Source organism: Chanos chanos, chromosome 4, assembly GCF_902362185.1.
Source record: "Chanos chanos chromosome 4, fChaCha1.1, whole genome shotgun sequence".
Lineage (NCBI taxonomy): Eukaryota > Metazoa > Chordata > Actinopteri > Gonorynchiformes > Chanidae > Chanos > Chanos chanos.
The window spans coordinates 44,675,971-44,697,053 of NC_044498.1; the positions used below are offsets into that span (position 1 = coordinate 44,675,971).

Sequence of the window (21,083 nt, forward strand, 5' to 3'; positions counted from 1 at the left end):
GCTAAACCATATTAATGAGTGTGAGTGATACACAGTACTGTAACTAATTATGCATGCAAATTCTGGGATTTATTTGTACAAAAAGTATCATGTTAAAAAATTACTAGAGAGTTACACGGAGACATTTTTATTCTTCTGACAGTTCTTTTTGCTGTCTGTTCGCAACCCTGCACTTATGTGACAGTGACCCTTGTTTCCTCCATGTAAAGACAGTAGTTTAAATAATAGCGGAGAAACACCACCGCATTACTAAGTTAATACCCTAATTAGGAAACAGGCATTTGCGAGGAGGCTCTTGACAGTCTAGTCCTCTGAGGTCCTGATCGCTGTTAGCGCAACCCTCCCACTTCCCGTCTCCAGACAGAAAGCATGGCGGCAGTGGAAACTCGGGAATGCGAGACGGAGGGTTGCAGTAAAGAGGCGAAACTCCAGTGCCCGACCTGTATCAAACTCGGCATCCAAGGCTCATATTTCTGTTCTCAGGTACGGTGGTAATATCTTCCTCTGTTACAAATATAACGGTCCCAAACCTGCGCTAGCTTGCCACGGCCTGCATGGTTGTGTTCATGCTAAGTAATTTAGCTTGCTAGGATAGCCACGGTTTTCAATATTCACGAGGTTGCCCTTGTGTGTAGCGGCACCTCTTTTTCCAGCCGGTTTTTGGGACTAGGGGCTGTTCTGTGATTCTCGGAATTCTGTTTTATTCATTTAAATAAATCTTGTACTAGAAATGGCATGAGAATCACTCCTGTTCATTCAGCTTGATAGCTAACCAACTAGTGTCAGCTACTTGCTGGCTTGGCAGGCAGTAAAAGCTAAAGCCAACAGTTCGTACTGCCTGTAAGATTACCCACTACCAGCCAGCACTGTTAGACACCGAAGGTTGTCAAGCTGCGGCCAAGCTGCCTTTGTCTCACCTCGCATCTGTGATCTAAGAGAGCAGTTTACTCAGTTGCTACGTACAAACGTCTATGCTAGTATTAGAGTTATGCCAGGAGTTGTGCCTCTCGCCACATGCTCTTTGACTGGCAGGTGGCGTGGTGAAGATGAGTCAACTTGGGCAGTGGGTTTTAAAAGACGGTGCGTTTAGTGGACATTTTACTGGTCGCGCCGCTTGGTTGTTCATTCATTCTTGGATTTGCTGACGGTTCGCCTGTATCGTTGCCCATGTGATTTCACCCTTACCCCAACCACCTGTTGCAAATCAGCATTCTGTACAAGCAAACTATAACCTGCTAGCTGTCTGAATGATAACGTTCAGCTGTAGCCAGCTCAGCTGTCTGATTCCTGACACTAGGTTCATCTCTTAAATCGCTCGGTATAAGAGCGTCTGCCAGCAAAATCATGTATAATGCAATGGCGGTGTCAGGAGGAAGGTGTCATTAGCTTGCTGACAGCTTGCTGCTCACTAGGATGTTAATATATGGTTGGACGGGCGCAAGCCCGAAAGTCAAGTGGGATATTTTTTTTTTTACCATACCTTTTCTGTCTCTTCGTGTGGTATTTTTGAGAGCACTCTGAACGTTTACAGCCCTTAGACGAACCAAGCCATGACCAAAGCCACTTTTACCGTGTTTAATACAATAAAAGACTTGTAGTAGTGCTTTGCTTATTGCTCCCTTACTGAACGTCCTGTAATATTTTAGCTGTTTTAGACAAATATTTTAGATATGTTATCTCCAGTTTGTCAAAAACTTTGTCTCTGTTGATCTTCATGGCACTCTCAATATTTCAGGAATGCTTCAAAGGTGGTTGGGCCACACACAAACTGCTTCACAAGAAAGCTAGTAAGTTACATTTAACTCATATTTAGACTAGATGTTGGATGTCTGTTACACCAGTATGTGTAAAGTACAACCAGTCTCATGGGAAGTTAGCCTTTGAGTTCATTAGTAATACGATGTTGTCATTGACCAGTATACCTGAAAGCTGTTGTCTGATCTGCTAATGCGTAACATGGTTTTGTTTGCAGAGGAGGATAAAACAAAGGATGAGGGACAGAATTGTGTTGAGAAGGAGACCAACACAGACCCCTGGCCTGGCTACCGTTACACTGGCAAGCTGCGTCCTCATTACCCGCTGGTACGACTACACACACACACACACACACACACTATAAAGAGTAAAAACACCTAAAAAACAATAAAGATGTTCTCAGACATCCTTCCATTGCTTTAGATCGAAACATGTTCCATTCTCTGCTCTGACTTTGTGCTCTCCTAGACACCCCTGCGGCTTGTCCCTAGTCATATCCAGAGACCAGACTATGCTGATCACCCTCTGGGTAAGTATACTGTCAGTGCATGCTCGCACTAGTGAAGTCAGTGCCCATTCAAACCCACTGACAAGCTTCCATGAATAACACACTTCCCAAAGCTCCAAGACACTCTTTGTATAGTCAGAGGACAGCCCTTCACAGTGTTACAGATCATTTAATGTCAGCTTTTCTCCCCCCCCCCTCCCTTTTTCTTTTTTTCTTTTTTTTTTCCTGCATGAAGACCTCCATATCAAAGGAGTATATGGCAATGAATGTGAATGTATTTTTAGGGTTGCATAGCTTTAGGATAACATTTTTCCCTGTTTTTTTTTTTTGTTTTTTTTAAAGTCAAAAGGTTAGGCATTCACATGTTCAGCGCACACCCATATACAAACATGTCTTTGGCGATATGTACGTCTGTAATGTAATGTCCTGTTGAAGATGATGGAAGCATGAGCAGGTCAAATAGTGTTTGTCTCCCCAACGTGACGCAGCAGATTCTGCCCGTGAGTAACAGTCGTGCTGATAGTTAACACTACGCTTTTTAGAATCTCCCTTCAAATTGAGCCCATAAAACTGATGCTCATGTTAGCTTAAAGCCAGAAACCTTCTAATGTGAGCCCCTCAATCCACACTAGATAGTCTGTAGAAAATCGTGCGAGTGAGCCTGATAGTATTTTTTTTGTCCGACGGTAGTCTTGTATAGGCTGCTAGTCATATGTCACTGTTTATGTGGTAGTTGTGTGTGTGTGCGTGCGTGCGTGTGTGTGTTATGGAGAGCGTGTTGCTTGTCCAGTAGTGCGTGTGTGTGTTTGTGTGGCACGGCACGGCAGTGTGTGTCTGAAGCTCTTCTCTTGCTCACTGCAGCAGCAGAGGTTGGGTTGTTGGCAGGTATGAGGTCCCGCCGCTCCCTGTGTACGTGTGGCGTAGTCGACACTGGTGCTCTGTGTGTGTGTGTGTGTGTGTGTGTGTGTGAAAGAGAGAAAGCAAGTGATGGAAAGAGAGAAAGACTTGTCTGTGTCTTTGTGGTGGTACAAGCATTTAGTGGTACTCTGTGACTGCTTAGGATATGTATACTACACAGGGTGTTAGCTGTTCTTTAGTGTGTGTGTGTGTGTGTGTGTGTGTGTGTGTATGAGAGAGAAAGAAAGAAAGAATAGAGTAGCTTGCCTACGTTGTCTGTCTCGCATGGCTGGTCTTTTTCTGCTGATTTTGTGATTATAAAGCTGTGTGTGTGTGTTTGCTGCTGGGAATGTCTGGATGTGCAGGAGTGAAGATTAGTGTGCCTGAGTCTGGTGTGTGTAACTGTATAGTGAACAGTGTGTTTGTATAGCAGGGGTTTCCGTTTGTGTGTGTGAGCTAATTAGATTTTTTTTTTTTTCTTTCTTTTATTGGTTGTTGATTTTTAGGGATGTCGGAGTCAGAGCAGACTCTGAAAGGCACATCACAGATTAAGATTCTCAATGCTGAAGACATTGAGGGAATGAGGGTGGTTTGCAGGGTAAATACCTCAGTGTTCTTTTTGTTTTTTTCTTTTTCTTTTTCAAAAAAGCTACCTAAAAATGTCACATAATTATAACAATGACACTTCTGAAAGAAGCATGCACAATATTCTGTTACAGTTGTATGAATTGTGATGTTCTGATAACTGGTTGGTTAATTTGTTCGGTTCCGTTTTCTGATTGGTCTAATTGTTGGTTTCAGTTGGCTCGAGAAGTGCTGGACATTGCTGCCATGATGGTGAAACCGGGAGTCACAACAGAAGAGATAGACGTCAAAGTACATCAGGTGAGCATTATCCACCAATTCAGAGTTAAATTGTCCTCAAAACTCTCTCTCTTTCTCTCTCTCTCTCTCTCCCTCCTCTTAATTGTGGCTCTGTCTATCCTGTAGGCATGTATAGCACGGAACTGCTACCCTTCGCCGCTGAACTATTACAATTTCCCCAAATCCTGCTGCACCTCTGTGAATGAGGTCATCTGCCACGGCATCCCTGACCGCCGTGCTCTACAAGAAGGCGACATCCTCAACGGTACACACACTCACCACACACACACACACACACACACTCACACACACTCACACAAACATGTACTCCAGTAAGCTGAGATGAACGGGCTCTTCAAGACGTGGCATATTAATCAGAACACATACGGACACACACACACACACACACACACACACACACACACACACCTCTCTAACAGGTAAACTTATCTTTTCACACAGTGGATATCACCGTCTACCACAATGGTTACCATGGAGATCTGAACGAGACGTTCTTTGTGGGAGAGGTAGACGAGGGAGCAAAGAGACTGGTGCAGACCACTTATGAATGCCTCATGCAAGCCATAGACTCTGGTAAGAGACCGTTTGAAGCTGCGCTTCACATGATAGCTGAATTACAAATTTGGTCTGTATACAGTAGTACTCAATTGGGCTTTATTTGCCTTTTTTTTTTTTTGCCATAAAAATGTTTTCAAAATGTTTACACTACTAATGAGTTAGTGCACTCTCGTTTGGGAGAGGGCTTTAAACAGAATTCTATTCCATCAAGAAAAAAACTGAGCCACCGTAAATAAAATTAAAATTTCATTGCTTTGCACCTCTAGAGGGCAGTATTGTCTTGCCTCCCTGCTCTTTTGGCATTGAAGCGATTGGGATTGCGAGTGATCAGTGTCGTGACTGTTTTTTCCTGTTGCCATGGTTCCGACAGTGAAGCCCGGTGTCCGGTATCGAGAGCTGGGAAACATCATCCAGAAGCACGCGCAGGCCAACGGATTCTCCGTGGTGCGGAGTTACTGTGGACACGGCATTCACAAACTGTTCCACACTGCCCCCAATGTGCCGCACTACGCCAGTGAGTTTACACACACACATCTTTATTACAACACAGATCAACAGCAATACAGTGATTGTAAATCCTACAGAACATTTTGTACAGTTTACAAACAGGTCCACACACACAAACACACAACACCCTGATGCTACCATCAGTCTCCATCCCTGATGTGTGTGTGTGTTCTTTTTGTTTTGGGTTTTTTTTTGTCTTGCTGTGTGTGTAGAGAATAAAGCCGTTGGAGTGATGAAGCCTGGACATGTCTTCACCATTGAGCCTATGATATGTGAAGGTGAGAGAGACCAGACATACTCACTCACCTCTGTCTTTTGTGTATTGGACATGCAAGTGAATTATTGTTGTAGTCAGTCCCCTGTTTCTGTCTAGCATGTGGACAGGGCTGGTGCTATGGGTTGCTGTGGTTCAAAATCACTTGGATCTAAACTTCAGTTTACTTATATCTGTTGCCCAGTGTCATGTCTGTTCAAGGTATATAGCTGACAGAACAGATTTGGAGACTAAAGCGTATTTTTGAATCTGCAAAATACTTTTCTGTTTCAGGATAACGCGCAAGTATCTTATATTTAAAAATGATATTTTTTCCCCTCATGTCTGTCTCCCTGTAAATACATCTGTCTTTCTCACTCTTTCTTTCTCTCTCTCCCTCTCTCTGCAGGTGGTTGGCAGGATGAAACGTGGCCAGATGGATGGACGGCCGTCACTCGTGACGGGAAGCGATCGGCTCAGTTTGAACACACACTCCTGGTGACAGAGACAGGCTGTGACATCCTCACACGGCGCCTCGAAGACAACGGCAGGGCCCACTTCCTTTCATACATGTAGAAGGATGGGGTGAGACAGGCTCCTCCGCCCGCCCCCCATGGAGGATGTACTTGGCATGCTCCCTTATCACCAATCGGCCAATCACGTGGTGGATCGCTGTTAGAAAGGTGGTGATTGGCCGAGAAGCCGTGTTAACGGAGTGTCTGGGCTGGAGGTGGAGATTTTTTTAAAAAGATGTGAATGTCCTCTGGCAGTCACATGACTCAGCTTGAATCTGATTGGTCCTGGAAGCACTGACCTGTCACCTGCCTGTAGTGCCCTTTCTCTCTGTCTGCTCAGGAGTCAGCAGAGTATGTGTGAGAACATTGTTTAGGTCTGCCACGTTGGCTTGTTTTGGCGTGTGTGCGTGTGTTTGTTTGCTTGTATGTGATTGACACATGTATGTGTGTGCAACACAAGGGGGTCACTTCGTGTCAAAGCAGATTTTGATGAAGTTTGATAAGCTCAAATTTCAGTGAGCGACTGATAAATCTCTCACTGTCTCTCGTTCTCTCTCTCTCTCTCTCCCTCTTCTCCACCTCACTTGCCCCTTTTGTCTCTCTCTATCCTTCTCTCAGATGTTTTGAGTTTTATGGTTAAACCCAAAGATGATTTCTGTCCACTGTCTCCTGTTAAGAGAGTGCCTCACGATGTAATTGCAGTCTGACTGTGTTTCTATGTCCTACCAGCACACATCAGCCCCATATACATCACTCTACTGTCACTTTGGTTTTGTCTTTAAATAAACTTGAAAGAACGGTCTTATTAAGCTTGGTAACAAAAGTTTCTGTTTGTTAGCAAAAGCGGTTGTACGCAGGCCTTTGGTCTCTTATTGACTGAAGCCTTGGCCATTGAAAACGTACTGTCATTGGCAGATGTGTTGCTAGGGCGATGGCAATACAGAAGGGCTGGAACAGCAGTTGCAGGAAAACGTTAACTGGTGCTGTCCGACTATTTGAAACAGACAACAAAAGAGATTAAATCAGTTTCATTGTTTTGGATTCAAGCTGAATTAAAGCATTTTCCTTGTGAATGATTACTGATTTGTCTTTTTTTTATTGGGGGGTGGGCGGGGCCTCATGTCATAGGTGATTTATCTGCCGGAAACTGAGGCAAGTGTTCTGTTTTGCTGCACAATGAAAATAGTATATACTTTGTGAAACGAAAAACAACTAAACATTCTCAAAGAGATGTGAACCACAGGTTTATCAGTGTAGTATTGCTATCATTGTATTCAGTTGTTGTGTCCAGTCACAAATGAAGGCATTTGATTGGAGGAAGGCTGGAGTTCCAGTGTGGCGGATGTAACTACTGACATGAAACCAGTTCAAAGCCGAGGAAAGAAAAGGGGTCTGTTTCACATATTTCACTTCTGCCCCTTGTGTTCCCTCTGCATCTTTCCAAGTATTACTGAGGTCTCAATGGCAGTCTGTAATAAAGCTAAGTGCAAATGTGTTAACCAGAAGGTGGAGCCAGTTCGCTCTGTTAACAAAGCCCGGCACAGGTTTGGGTCAAAGTGTAATTTGTAAGTGAAAATGCACACTTGGACAACTATCACTGGTTGTAGCAATTCAGTTTTATTGAATGTCTATCACAAAAACAGAGGCCTTGTGAATGAGTGCAGCCATTCAGCAGTATTCTATTGTTTACATAGCTATATCTGTGCCATAAAATGCAAGTTATCAAATGTAGAAATAAGCAGTAGGTGATTTATAGGGGGATGAGGGGGGATGCCATCCCCCTTGTTAGCAAAATGACCAGAATGCATCCCCCTTGTTAACCTGCTCTATAGAGCAGGTTAACAAGGGGTCAGTGACTATTGGGCCATGTTAAAAAAAATCACCTCCTGGAAATAAGCCATACATTTTTTCCACTGTCCTTCAACCTGACCTAGAAAGAACAGGCTGACAGCGGATTGCATACGCACTTCAGTAATATGACAGGTAAATGCCAGACAGGGGAAACATTATATACTCATTAAAAATATGTTGGACTTGATTGACTGGACAAGAGATGTTTTGTGTACTTGGAAATATGCAATGAGTTTGAACAGCTGTCCACTTCTCATTTGGACGACAAGTTCAGCACTGTTCGAACGCTGAAAGAAATGAGAAATTGGTTACCGTGAATACTGAGAAACGAGAAAAATGAAGGGGAAAAATATAAAGAGGAAAAGATCTCTTACCATCCTCCAGTCTTCATGAGGTGAATGGCATCATTGACCTGGTCCAGTTTCATAGTGTGAGTCACAAATTCATCCAGTTTAATGTGTCCAGACATATAGTCCAAAACCAGTTTGGGCACATCATCTTTGCCCTTAAAACCTGCAGTCCACACACACACACACATACACAGAGTACACAAATTCAGAGGCGTAACTCCTAAAAGCATATGCAAATAAGAAATGCTTAGTACATCAGACTGTTGTGGTTTACAACCTTTAAACCTTGGCGTCTGTCCTCATGTATGTTTTGGACTGACTGATGACTCACCACCAAAGGAGGACCCCTTCCAGGTTCTGCCAGTGAGAAGCTGGATAGGTCGAGTAGAGATATCACTGAGATCTGTCCAACCAACCAGAACACTGACGCCCCAGCCTTTAACACACGACTCCAAAGCACTTCGCTAAAGCATTCACACACACACACAATGCATTAACGCATTAGAATGGCAATACAGTGGAACCTAAAGTGAATATGAAAAGAATACCTCAAAAAACAGAGAATAACACAGTTAACTGAACTAGAGATGGGAGAGCATGAGTACATTTATGAAGAACTGTCTCTCCAAACCCACCATAACTCCAACATTGCCCACACACTCCAGAGAAAAGTCCACTCCTCCGTTGGTCATCCCTGCAAGCACCTCATTGATGGGTTTAGTGTGTGCTTTGGGGTTCACGCAGTCGGTAGCTCCGAGGATCTTTGCCTTCTCGAATTTCTTCTCATTGATGTCCACAGCGATTATCCTGGAGGCTCCTGCGTTCTTACAGCCCATTACGGCCGCCAGTCCCACTGCTCCCAGCCCAAAAACTGCACAGACAGATCCTGGCTCAACCTACACACAGACACACATGAATATATATATACACATGATTACTTCAGCTGGACTCATCACTTCCTGCCAGAAATACCGCCCAAGCAGAGTCTCACATGTACACACACACACACACACACACACACACACTTGCTTACTGGAGCCAGATCCATGGCTTCCGGCCCCAACACACACACAGACACACAGTGACACACACCTTGGCAGTGTTGATGGCAGCTCCATAACCAGTGGAGATGCCACAGCCAAGGAGGCAGACCCGGTCGAGTCGAGCATCATCGTGAATCTTGGCCACAGCCATCTGGTTCATGACCGTGTACTCCGAGAATGTGCTGGTGCCCATGAACTGTAGGATCACTTTCCCCCGACAAGTAAAGCGTGAATCAGTGTCGCACATCACCGCACTCTTCTGAGACGACCTGCCGGTACAAAGACCAGTTTCAACTGAGATTTTACACTGGAATTGTCTAGGCAAGTACACCACCTATGTGCATTGTGTGTGTGTATGTGTCTTACTGCCTTACCAGTTGTATTCACATTGGTTACTTTTTGGATTCTTGCAGAATCTGCACTCATGACATCGCGAAATGAAGAGAGGAATGACCTTATCCCCTGTGGAATACACATGCACACAAGTATCAAACACAGAGTAAATACTCAACACCTTATCCCCTGTGGAATACATTTGCACACAGATTAAATTGCAGAAACATCTATTTCACATTAGTTAGTAACAACTGAAACAAAGGCAGAGAGAGACAAAGAGCCAAGGGGAGTGGAAAACCATCCAGAATAATCAGTGGACCTGTTTCCCTCTGTACAATCCTTGCTTTTGACTTACAAACTTTACTTTAGAATGATCAATTCTGCTGTTAAATAAGACATCATGTTTCATGGAGAAATTTATATGTGTGTAAAATCTGACAACTTAAAGCTGAAAACATGAGGGAAAAAGAAGAATGAAGATAAGAGGAGGGTAGAGTAAAGATTTGTGCCGAGTTCTTCTGACCTGGTTTGAATTCAGTGACTCCAGGTCCAACACTCTCCACTATACCAGCTCCCTCATGACCTAGGACAGCTGGGAAGCCAGCTTTGTGCTTGCCTTCATACAGATAGTACAGGTCAGTGTGACACACCCCTGTGGCTATCACCTACAAGAGAATCCCAAAAAAAAAAACCCACTACAGGCCAAACTCGCATAATAAACAAACAAAAATATAACTAAACAAACAAGCAAGCAAATAAATATGTAAATAAATATACATACATAAATAAATAAGTGTGTTTGTGTGTGTGTGTGTGTATGTGTGTGCATGTGTGTATATGTGTGTGTGTGTGTGTCTGTGTCTGTGTCTGTGTGTGCGTGTGTCTGTGTCTGTATCTGTGTGACCTTTGGATTACCTTTATGCGTATTTCATTCTCTTGGGGTGGTGCCACCTCAATTTCTTCTATAACCAATGGAGCATTATACTCCCATGCAACAGCAGCCTGACACTTAATAACCTACAATCACACAGGTAACACGCTCAATGTCTCCAACAATGTGACCCAGTCACAGTCAAACCATGAGATACACAATGTGTAGTCCACATCCAACTTTTGTTCTCTAAAATTCCTATTTACTTCAATGACAGGTGATTATGTGTTCAATTTTAGCACAGAACTCTCCATATAGATGCCATCCTGATTAAAGTAGAGACTTAAAGTAAAGTAAAGTTTAGACTTAAATATATTTTCAAATTAAAACAAGATTTGCAAAACTTTTTCTAAAATTAACAGGGCACAGTGGTAAAAGATTAAATGGACTTTCACCTTTTGGCTCTATTTATTTTGTCCTTTTAGATTAGATTCAACTCTATTGTCGTTGTGCAGAGTACAGGTACAAAGCCAGTGAAATGAAATTACTGTACAAAGCCATAAAATTCAGGTTATGGGAATATTCCCATGATGTTGGGGCTGTTACTGAGAAGTGTTCTGAAGACAAAATTTTGTGCAACCATACTGATATTATGTTCTCTCAGACATCGTAGTGTTTTTAGACCCTGCCAAGATAGTTTTGCGTTAGACATTTTGTTTTGTCGTCTTTGTGGGGCGTTCTTGGAAATTCTCAGGACAGATTTTTTCAGACTCTCTCAAGTGTCTCCTGTATATTCTTTGGCAGAGCAGAAAACTGGATTGAGACTATGGTTTAGAATTTGTTTGGAGTGATTGATGTGAATGGCCTAGGGAGGGGTTGATATAGTTATCTCACGATACGGTTCATGTATGTTATGCGGTTCGCGATTTGATATCACCACAATTTGATAGAGCCTAGTAACAGTTCAGTGACAGTATGACTATTCAGAATTGATATTTAATTTTTAGCCATGCAGAATATGAAATAAATTCTCATTTAAATAAAGTTCTCTACTAGACAACACATAAAGAGATCAAAGTAACAACGGAAATTCTCATAATGATCAGAAATACAACAAAAGTGTCCTAAATACAAGCTACCTCAATTAACTTTCAGCAAAGTTAATCAAACATCTTAAATTAAATGACGAACATGACATCATGAATCATACATTAAGTAGTCCTATGTGTCTCTGTATTATGAACAGACCGAATTTCGATTTATTATCCCATCCCCACTGAGTATTGTAGTATGATTTTAAAGCACAAAGCCTACAATTCTGCAATTCATGGTCATAGTTTTTTTCCCCCATTGCATAGGAAAGTCTCCTCCTATTTGCTGCTAGACAAAGAGAAGCAGATCCAGTAAAAAGACCTGCCAATCTCAATATTTCCCTCTTCCAACCCTGAGTCTGCTTACACAGCCCTCAAGTAAAATACACAGCTTGTGTCTAACAGTGCACAAAGGTCAGTTCTTTGGGAAACTGGATGTGTGGCTGTGTGTGCGTGTGTGTGTGTGTTTCATGGACCACATATGCACTACTGCGTAGCAATTTTCATAGTACCTCTGAAAACAGTATATACATGCAAGAGATGAAAAGAACTAATAATGTGCTGTTCTATTCGGATGAACAGTGATTATTTCCACAGAATCAGTTTATCTTTAACTACATGTTTATCCCTGGCTAAAAAAAATACTGAATCTGGATGTGTATGTGTTTAGTATTGCGTATATGAGGAAGAACCAAAAAAAAAAAAAAAAAAATCAATCAACTTATGGAACTCATTTTGTGGTTTTGTGCAAGAAAATCCCATCCCCCAGAATGTAAGAACATTATTTTTGAGCTTATTTTGCACATAGCAGTTTGCAAATACATTGAGGTGTATATTTTCTGCTATCACGTACATAAATGAGGGGGAAAAAGATTCAAGCTCACTAAACACTTCTACTCTATGTAAATGCAGAATGGAGTCAAACTGACCACAAACATACTGTAGAGGTGCAGTCAAGCTCAGTAACAGGTTCTCTGTTCCCTCGCAGTAGAACATGTTGATGCAAAATGAGGAGAATGTGAAGACTACATACCTTTCCAGCAGTAGCCATTACTCAAGGACGTCTATCACTGTCTGTTAGAAGACACACAGATGGAAAAATTCTTGGGTGCTGACTTATTTATACATATTACAGCTCCTGTAATTCACCCCATCCCTCCTGCTGCACACCTAACCATGCGTGCAAGCACACACACACACACACACACACACACACACACACACACTCACACACACACACACACACATGTAATGCCCTTTACCCCTCATTTAATTTAAGGCAAAGGCCTGGGTTCTTTTCTAATGGTAGATCTCTCCTAATTCTTTTAGTCAGCAAGTTTAATGATTGACTGAATTAAATAAATCACACTAAGGGTTACAGAATACTTGAGTCACTCACTAAACCAGTCCTTAAGACTCCATTATCTGGATATATTAAAAGAAATACCTTATGAATATAATTGCTTGTTTGTTTATTGTGTTTTAAATAGTTAAGGGAAGTTGGATATTGGAGCAAGAGAAAGGAAATAAATAAACAAAAATAACAAGATCAAATAGATTTTTCCATGGATGGTAGAACTGTATACTTTGTATACTTTGATTTTGTGTTCATAGTAACACGTATCACATGTATTATGCTACGATAGTTGAGTGGGGAAGGCTAAACTGTTGACAAACTTGATTGTAGGTTTATACATGAAACAGTGTGGCAGTTCTAGCGAGTGAACAAACAATCATTTCTCCTTCGTCACTTCTAAAAATTCTCTGGCAACATAGCTTACAGCAGCTGATGTCCATTGCTAAATTAGGTTACCAACAAAGTTAACTAATGGCATGTTTGTCAGTGGAAGACCGCTAACATTAATGAGCAGTTACACTATAGCATTTAACTTATTCTGCCTAAATGAAGCAATGGTAAATATAACTGTGACTCACATGTCTGTAGTTGAGTCATTCTATAATATGGGGCACAGTCCATTGATGATAATTATATTTATTCTAATTATTTACCTCAAAAGGATCATATTTTACTTATTAATGGAAAGCATGTTATAATATCACACAAACATTATGTCCATTCTATGCTTCATTTAGCATGAAATTTGCCACGATGTTCCTAAATTGACAGTTCTTGCTATGTCTGTTTTTCCATTGAGGGTGTCTTGGTTTCAAAATAAAGAATAAAAACTGTTGAAGTCAGCAACAACTATTTTTTATTTATTTCAGAAGTCTAAATACTAAAGAAGAAGAATATTTTTTTAAATTGATTTTCTCATTTAAATAATTTAAATATCTTAATTTATTAATGTCTGCAAAAGTTCTGTTAAGTTCATTGTTATGGTTAACATTTTTTCAATGATTTAAATTCAAATTTCAAATTTGTTCAAATTTAACATTGACCTGTTCAAGAAAATGACATGTGGTCAGCCAGGCAAGGCCTACCATTGAAATTATGGGTCAAAATAAGGAGATTGTCAACTATCTTACCTGTCAATTATGTTACCCAGTAGTCTACATCACCAGTCATCATTATCACATCATTATAATTATCAGTCTAAATAGGTCACAACACACATTACTCATGTGGGCACACTTTCCCTTTCTCCCTTATCAACACATTTTTTTAAAAAATCCAGTCGTTTTAAATAGATGTCAGCAGCGGAGAAACAGCAGACATACAGGGCTCATTGGGACGCTGAGCCTGCAAGAGGGGCATCAAATTTGGAGAAGCAGAGAGAGACATGGCACAAAGCTCAGATCACAAGGAAAGGTGAAAGCAGTGGCAGAGATTAGTGAGGGAGAAAAAAGAAGCAAGAGAGCCTACTGGAGGAAAGCATAGCAGAGAAGCAAAGAAAGAATGCACAGGTTTGACAACTTAGCTACACCACCAGACAGTTCAGACAGCCAAGTTGAGATTTATGATACCAAGAGAGAAACAGGTTTACGTATTCAACAGGAAAATTGTGTAGCAAATATAAGGTTTCCATTCATATACACACAGTATATTATCTGTAAAATTAATGTCTTTTGCTTATTTCAGACAGAAAAAAGCTGGAAGAAAAAAGGTCAGAAGAGAAAACTCAAAATTACACAGAGAAATTCAAAAACTGAGATATTTACTCAACAAACAAAAAAGAACAGACAAACTATGCAAAAGACTTTCATTGTCAACTATGTTACACCTCATTTTTTTAAATTTAAAATAACCAAACTTGTGCTTCTGATATCCTTTAAAGTATACTGTACATCTACACAGGTTGGAATTTTGCATGACATCTTTTAAAACAATCAAAATGACCTGTATGGTAGTTTTATAATAAAAATGTTCCTGTCCTTAATGACAGTGCTGAACATATCACACATATCTGAAAAAAATCAATTATTAAAATTATTCTTAAAACATCATTGTATATATGGCAGAATAGATTCAAAACCCTTAAAATTGCATATTACTTGAAATGCAGGATTTAATCAAATGACTGTAATGACTAATGAATCCAGTTGTCCGTAACATAGTTGACAAACTCAGTCGTGAAAACATCCTTTCCTTCAAAAAAAAAAAACCCCAAAAAACCCCAAAAACATAAAAAAAAAATTGTTTATGTTTAAGCTTTGCAACTAGCAGATATGTCACACCGAAGGAACATATTAACTCAAACCTGTAGTGTGAAAGCCCAAAGTCTCAAGTCCTCATTGCAGACAGTTATGTAGTATTCATTCAGCAGCAGCCTTTACTCTTAAGATGGCGTGTTTCAGATGACACCAAATGGTGGCTGAAAAATGGTTTCTCATAGCTTGCACTGGATAGAACTGAAAGTGTGCTGGTACAGGGATAAACTAGATGTGAATATGCTACATTGAAAGCAGTCATTGAGACAGATTAGATGCAAAGTAATAACTATTCAATGACAAAAAACAAACAAACAAAAACCTATTATATAGTTTTTGCCTATGAGTTTTTGCCTATGAAGAAGAGCCCTGTTTATCAGATAATTGTAATCACAAGAGTAATGATGCATACATTATGTCATGTTATCTTGGTGAGGACTCTTAAATAACTACACATAAATGTTAGGGAAAATGTTTGTTTGTGTTATGTGTTTTTGAAAAATAAAAAAAAAGAATACCGAGACGATGAAGGACAAGCAAGTAATACTGATCATTTTTATCAGCCAGCGGCACAAGCGAGCATTTAGTTTATGTCCATGCGGACCAGGAGCAAGGTTTGAGTTCAGGCCAGGCTACAGCGGGTGGGCTAAGTTCAGTTCAGTTAGTTTCTTGGAAATGGTTTGTTCATATTTTAATTGTAATTGTCTAATTTCGTAAAATTGCACTGTTTATATTTGCCTGTTTAGACACAATGGCCACAGTGTTTTTAGTGGCCTCTGCTGTCACTGCGGGGAAAACAAAAATCATTCATCTGCTTTGTATGGGGTTGACATGAAAAGTGACCGCGCAGTCGGTGTCTCCATTCATCTTTTCTCTCCACGCTCTTATGAATGCATAATCTATGACCTTGTTCTGTATATTAATAAAAAAAATGAATATGAATGAATGAAAATTATATGCTATTAACTATGTCTTATTGTCATTAAAAAATGAAATTAAAATGACGGGTAATAACAGATTATGACGGAATTTTTACGACCCTGTCCGTCAAAATGACGGACAACGAGAAAGTCTAACGCAGCCTTTGGTACTGACTGCTGCCGTTCCTCCTCACAAATCTCATTCAAGAGCTGCAGGAACGACGGAGGTCACTCTTTCCGCTCTCGTAGCTGTAGCTGCAAGAGCATGAGGTCTGAATGAACTGCTCCGTGCAAAAGCTGCTCCTCACAGGCACAGTCTCGTTGTCAAGGTAATAATCCGCCTCGATGGACCACTTTGTTAAGGTGCCGCTCCATTCATCTTAAAAACTCAAAGAGCCTTTCCCCGGTGTTCTGGTGTAATGCCCTGAGGGCAAAACACAAATCTTCTCCAGATTCTGAGCAGCTGAATGCTCTCTCCATGGCATTGAGATACTCATGAGGGGAAGCATCTGGGCCATTTGACCTACTGCTTGTGCTATTTCAAAAGCAGGACCCTTTAAGCTCTCTATTATCCTCTTCCATTTCTCTTTGTCAGAGCAATCGCATTCCTCCAGGTGTCTAGACTTTCCTCCCCAGCAGGGGTGGGAACGATACCTGAATAGGCTCACAAGCGTCTGAAGGCATTGCTTTCCTGCAAGGGTTGCATAGTCTTTTGAAAAAAGTCCCCCATGGCTCTGATCTTTAAACTCAGTTTAGATTAGATTAGATTAGATTAGATTGTTTATTAGCCACACAACCAAGGCCAGTGCAATTTGTTTTCGGTACAGTATGTTAACTCTAAAGCACAGTACATACATGGACAGCAGATGCTGGCTGGCTTTTCTGCGTATCTTGTGTAGCTGGTCCCCGAAGGTCACTGGTATCTGAACGCTGGACATCTTCTATCCCACATATAGGCCATGGATCTCCCCAATTGATTGGGACCACATCCAGTGGAATGGCTTTTGTATTCACCTTCTCATGGCAGACGCAGTACGCCACAAAAGGTCCAATAGTTTCATCCTCACTGGCACTCGTCTCAGAGCTTTAATAGTTTCAAGGGTTTTTTCAGTCTCCTCCACTTCAGCATCTTCTGGGCCAGCCTCTATGGCATGTTCGGGATCAAATCCCTCACTCTAGCACCAGTTATGGAATATGGACATTTCATAGCTATACTTATAGATCCTTTTTTTTTATTATCATTATTAAAACGTATTATTTTAGGTTTATAGTATCCTTAGTTGTTATTCTCCAATCACTATTCTACATAAGCATCTACTATGCACTAAGTTGCACAGCTTTGCGGTAGAATAAAATATATACACATAAAATTCAGATTGTAGTAAGCAAAGCACTATTTCTTCCTATAGCAGTGAAGGCAGTACCTCCACCTTACGTAGCCCTTGTAATGAAGCCGCTGCTTCATTTTCTGCAGACCTTAGGGTGACGATGGGCACCACATCAACACTGTGCTCAGTTCTGTGGTGTCTCGACACAGCCATAAAACACATCTCTCTATCCCAACAAAGGAATTTCAGACATTTTTAAAAATGTTTCCCGACTCTGACATCGCCAGGAGCTGGTGCAAACTAAAAAATTGTCAGAAGACAAAGCAACTGAATTGAGGCACATGCCATGAATCTTGATAGGTATTTGTAAGGAGGGTTATCACAAGTCATGGCAGACTAAGACTGTTTAGTTTTGCAATCTCAAAGTCAATGTATAGTGAATGTAAGTTAAAGGCGTGTGCTGATGTAACAGGTTACAGCTCGAAGTGGCGTTAATGTCTTAAAATATATTGAAAAAGATCTTAAAAAAGGTCTCAGAAGGTATTGAATTTAACTTCAAGATTGCTGCTTATATACGGAAGCGCATTGCAATCCCCCCAGCCAAAACTGAGGCTTTACAACGATTGTTACCTGAAGTATGGTTTCCACTGGAGTTGTGCAGTTACGTGCCCCACACCGGTATGCCTGATGTGAAGGGAGAAGTGGTCCAATGCAGTGATGGTACCCAGCAAATTAGCAAGGCACTTAGAAACAAAGCATCTGGGATCCAAGTCCAAAGACTTGAATATTTTAAGAATCTGAAATCATAAAATGAGACAGAGAGTGAACGCATGCTTTCAACTGTCAGTGTGTCTGACAAAGCACAAGAGGCTAGTTAGTGGCCAGAGCTAAAAAGCCACACACCATTGCGGAATCGCTCATATTACCAGCCTGCAAGAAAATTGTTGGAGTAATGCTAAGGTCAGATGCTGTCAAGGAAACTGAGAAAACAGCGCCATCATATGGAATTTATTGAATTTAACTGAATGTATATGATTTACTGAACTAAAAAAAGACATTTGACGGTTGTGGTCACCATCATCATCTTATAATAATGATATAATAATGATAACAATAGTGATAATAATTATAATGATAAAAATACTTATAGTAGGGCCATGGATGCCATGGATGAAAAAAATTGCGTATAGGGGTGCCCTGAGCCTCAAAAGTTTGAGAACCACTGGTATAAGTTAATGGACATTTCACTGATAGTAGACATATTATAGATAGGCCTTACAGATGCAACAAGACAAGGTAATTCCACTCTCATGGCGAGAACGCAGACAATATTTCCTTTGGAATGAGTATGCAGGCTAACTAAGGTATCAGCCATTAGAAGTTTTCAGGACAAATTGGAGTGTCTTATCAAATACATTTTTACCCTGTTAGAGGCTTCTCAAAATGCTTCACCAGGTCTACCATGCTGTCATCTCCAAAGGTAAGTATGTTGGCTTGCTCTTTTGGCTGTGTGTCAGGATTGAGCACCCTGAAAGAATGTCTGGATGCCCTCGTCTGCTAAGCAAATAAGGTCTGGATCTTCTCAAGCAGGCCACCTGGCTTTGGCTTTATCTTTAGTGCCTCCAGTGTGGTAACTGTTTTTTTTTTTTCCAGCTCTGAGGTGGCTCTGTAGTGTGAGGCTAAGGGTAGCTAGCACCTCAAACAGGTCACAAAGAAAGTGGCAAAATACACTGGAAAGTGTACTCTCCACTTCCATCTTTATCTGTTGAGTAGTGAGTGAATAAATAATACAAAAAAAAAACATAAGTTGAAAATATACTGCTTAGCCATCTGTTAATTATTTGATTATGAAAGTTATGTTTGATCCTTGATCCTATTCTTCAAAACTGCTTAAACTTTATTAAGTTAATTTATCTACCTGTTGTGGTTATTGATCATCAATAGAAATCTGACCTTTTCTGCCTGCCCTTGAACTTCAACAGAAGTTGATACTGAGGCTGCCAGATGCTCCATATGTTGAAGAACCAGATGCTCCATATGTTGAGTATTGATCATAGTCACTTGTGAGCTCCGTGTCCTGTCCATGTCGCAGCAACACCTTCAAAGCTCTGTGTATGTGGGGGATCCAATGAGTTCCACTCCAAATTCTTGTCTGAGAGCATAGAGCTCTCATTTCGACTTGCCACTGAAGTGGTAGGTTCTCCAAATTAAATGCAGGAGATTGTAGACTACCGACACCTTAGGTTCCGTCTTCTGTAGGGTGAGTATCGCAAGTTCCAATCTGTGCAAGAAGCAGACAACATTTCCCAGGTAAGTATCTTCAAACACAATGCACTCTTTCTCACATACTCACTCACACACACTCTATGTTGCCTAACATTTTTTACTAATTTGATGAGAGAAGCATTATAACTAGTTGTGATTACAAACCTGTGTTGCATACAGTGTATTGGGATTATATGGCTCCCTGCCTCGCCCTGCAGGAGGGCAATCACACCCCCATGGGTGCCCATGTTTACAGAGGCCCCATCTGCACGGAAAGACACACATTTTCTCATCCACCCTCCATCATCCCCTGGGCAAACTGCATCAAATTTGGCCTTGGTGGCATTCAAAACCCCTTGAAGCAAAACATAAACTCCATAATGATCCAAAAACAAACTGACACTCAATTCTCTGAATTACAAATACTATTTATAATTTTAAAACGTTACACTAAAATAAATTATGCTAAAAGGAGGAACAACTTTCTTACCAAGGGCATGTGAATTCAAGGGTCTGTTGTCCAACCAGAAGGTTTATTGGCTTTCTGTTCTCCAAGAGCCGCACATTCACAATTTCACAATCCGTGTTTGACATGTCACTGTCTCCGTCGATCAAAACGGCCAGATAATGTGCTGCACTCAGCTTCGCTGCAAGGCTTTCTTTCATCATGTCTGCAATTTGTCCAATCATTTCTGCACACCTTTTGTAGTTGTCATATGTTGGATTTATTTCTACCCCATTTTTCTTTTGCAGGGTAATAAGCGGTCCAAACTTCACAAAGGCCGCCTCTCCTTTTGCAATATAATATGCAATATTAAACCATATTTTCAGCTGTCTCCTCTTTTCCTCCTCGGAGAGCGGCACCTGTCTTCTCACAGCGGCCTGCAAGGTTCCTGAACGTTTGTTTTCTCTGGCGATGTATGCATCTCAGTACAGTGCATGCCTCCACGATTTCAGTACGGTATCGCATTTAAGGTTAGGGTTGCCCTTAATAAAGACTGAGTTGCCTGCTTGCTTCTGCCCTTTGCGGTACTTGCAGTACATTAAGTTGTCCACGAAAATGAGCCATGGGAAAGTTCTCTGCCACTCTGGGTTAAAATTGTATTTCTTACTACTGGTGGAGGATGAACTAGCATCGCTGGTGGGGGCTTCAGTTGACATTACTACTTTGCCTTCCTCATCCATCTCCATCTTCTCCTCAGCGTCAACGGACAACTTCGGTTCAGCACAGTCAGCATAATAGTTGCTTGGGGACGAAATTCGCTCTGACTGGCGAAATTGATGGCGAATTCGTGAAGGCAAGCAAAACTGAGACCACACCCCCTAGTTAGTAATTAACAGGAAATAATGATAGCCCCTGTGGTCTCAGGCCAGAAAGTCCATCATTTTTATGTGAAAAGGGCTAAATTGTTGTTGTGTGTTATCAACCTTTTTGTTGATAACGCAACAACAACATCAACAAAACTTTATGTTTAAAAAAAAAATCTTGATACTTTCATAGAAACACTTGCCTTAAAGGAAGAACAGAGCATCAGTGATCT

The 21,083-nt window shown here is 41.0% G+C and overlaps 2 protein-coding genes across 2 annotated transcripts; one reads left to right on the plus strand and one right to left on the minus strand.

Annotated features, from left to right (window-relative positions):
- The first annotated feature begins 349 nt into the window (after nucleotides 1-349).
- Nucleotides 350-6,033, plus strand: metap1 (methionyl aminopeptidase 1). Its single transcript, XM_030770971.1, has 11 exons — nucleotides 350-483; nucleotides 1,736-1,787; nucleotides 1,973-2,082; nucleotides 2,224-2,284; nucleotides 3,667-3,758; nucleotides 3,962-4,045; nucleotides 4,151-4,289; nucleotides 4,487-4,618; nucleotides 4,974-5,117; nucleotides 5,323-5,388; nucleotides 5,773-6,033. The coding sequence occupies exons 1-11, from the start codon at nucleotides 370-372 to the stop codon at nucleotides 5,937-5,939; spliced, it is 1,161 nt and encodes a 386-aa protein (XP_030626831.1). The 5' UTR covers nucleotides 350-369; the 3' UTR covers nucleotides 5,940-6,033.
- A 1,434-nt stretch (nucleotides 6,034-7,467) lies between these two features.
- Nucleotides 7,468-12,558, minus strand: LOC115809488 (alcohol dehydrogenase 1-like). Its single transcript, XM_030771160.1, has 9 exons — nucleotides 12,454-12,558; nucleotides 10,374-10,475; nucleotides 9,982-10,123; nucleotides 9,497-9,584; nucleotides 9,172-9,391; nucleotides 8,715-8,975; nucleotides 8,411-8,543; nucleotides 8,104-8,242; nucleotides 7,468-8,016 (listed from the first exon to the last, which is right to left on the minus strand). The coding sequence occupies exons 1-9, from the start codon at nucleotides 12,469-12,471 to the stop codon at nucleotides 7,983-7,985; spliced, it is 1,137 nt and encodes a 378-aa protein (XP_030627020.1). The 5' UTR covers nucleotides 12,472-12,558; the 3' UTR covers nucleotides 7,468-7,982.
- Between the last annotated feature and the right edge of the window lie 8,525 nt (nucleotides 12,559-21,083).

Coding starts and splice junctions, on each gene's coding strand:
- metap1 (XM_030770971.1), top strand. CDS start 370: ATGGCGGCAGTGGAAACTCGGGAATGCGAGACGGAGGGTTGCAGTAAA. Junction 3,759..3,961: donor GAATGAGGGTGGTTTGCAGG/GTAAATACCTCA, acceptor TGTTGGTTTCAG/TTGGCTCGAGAAGTGCTGGA. Junction 4,619..4,973: donor CATGCAAGCCATAGACTCTG/GTAAGAGACCGT, acceptor TGGTTCCGACAG/TGAAGCCCGGTGTCCGGTAT.
- LOC115809488 (XM_030771160.1), bottom strand. Junction 10,124..10,373: donor AGAATGAAATACGCATAAAG/GTAATCCAAAGG, acceptor ATTCTCTTGTAG/GTGATAGCCACAGGGGTGTG. Junction 8,544..8,714: donor TGGGCAATGTTGGAGTTATG/GTGGGTTTGGAG, acceptor TGAATGCTTTAG/CGAAGTGCTTTGGAGTCGTG.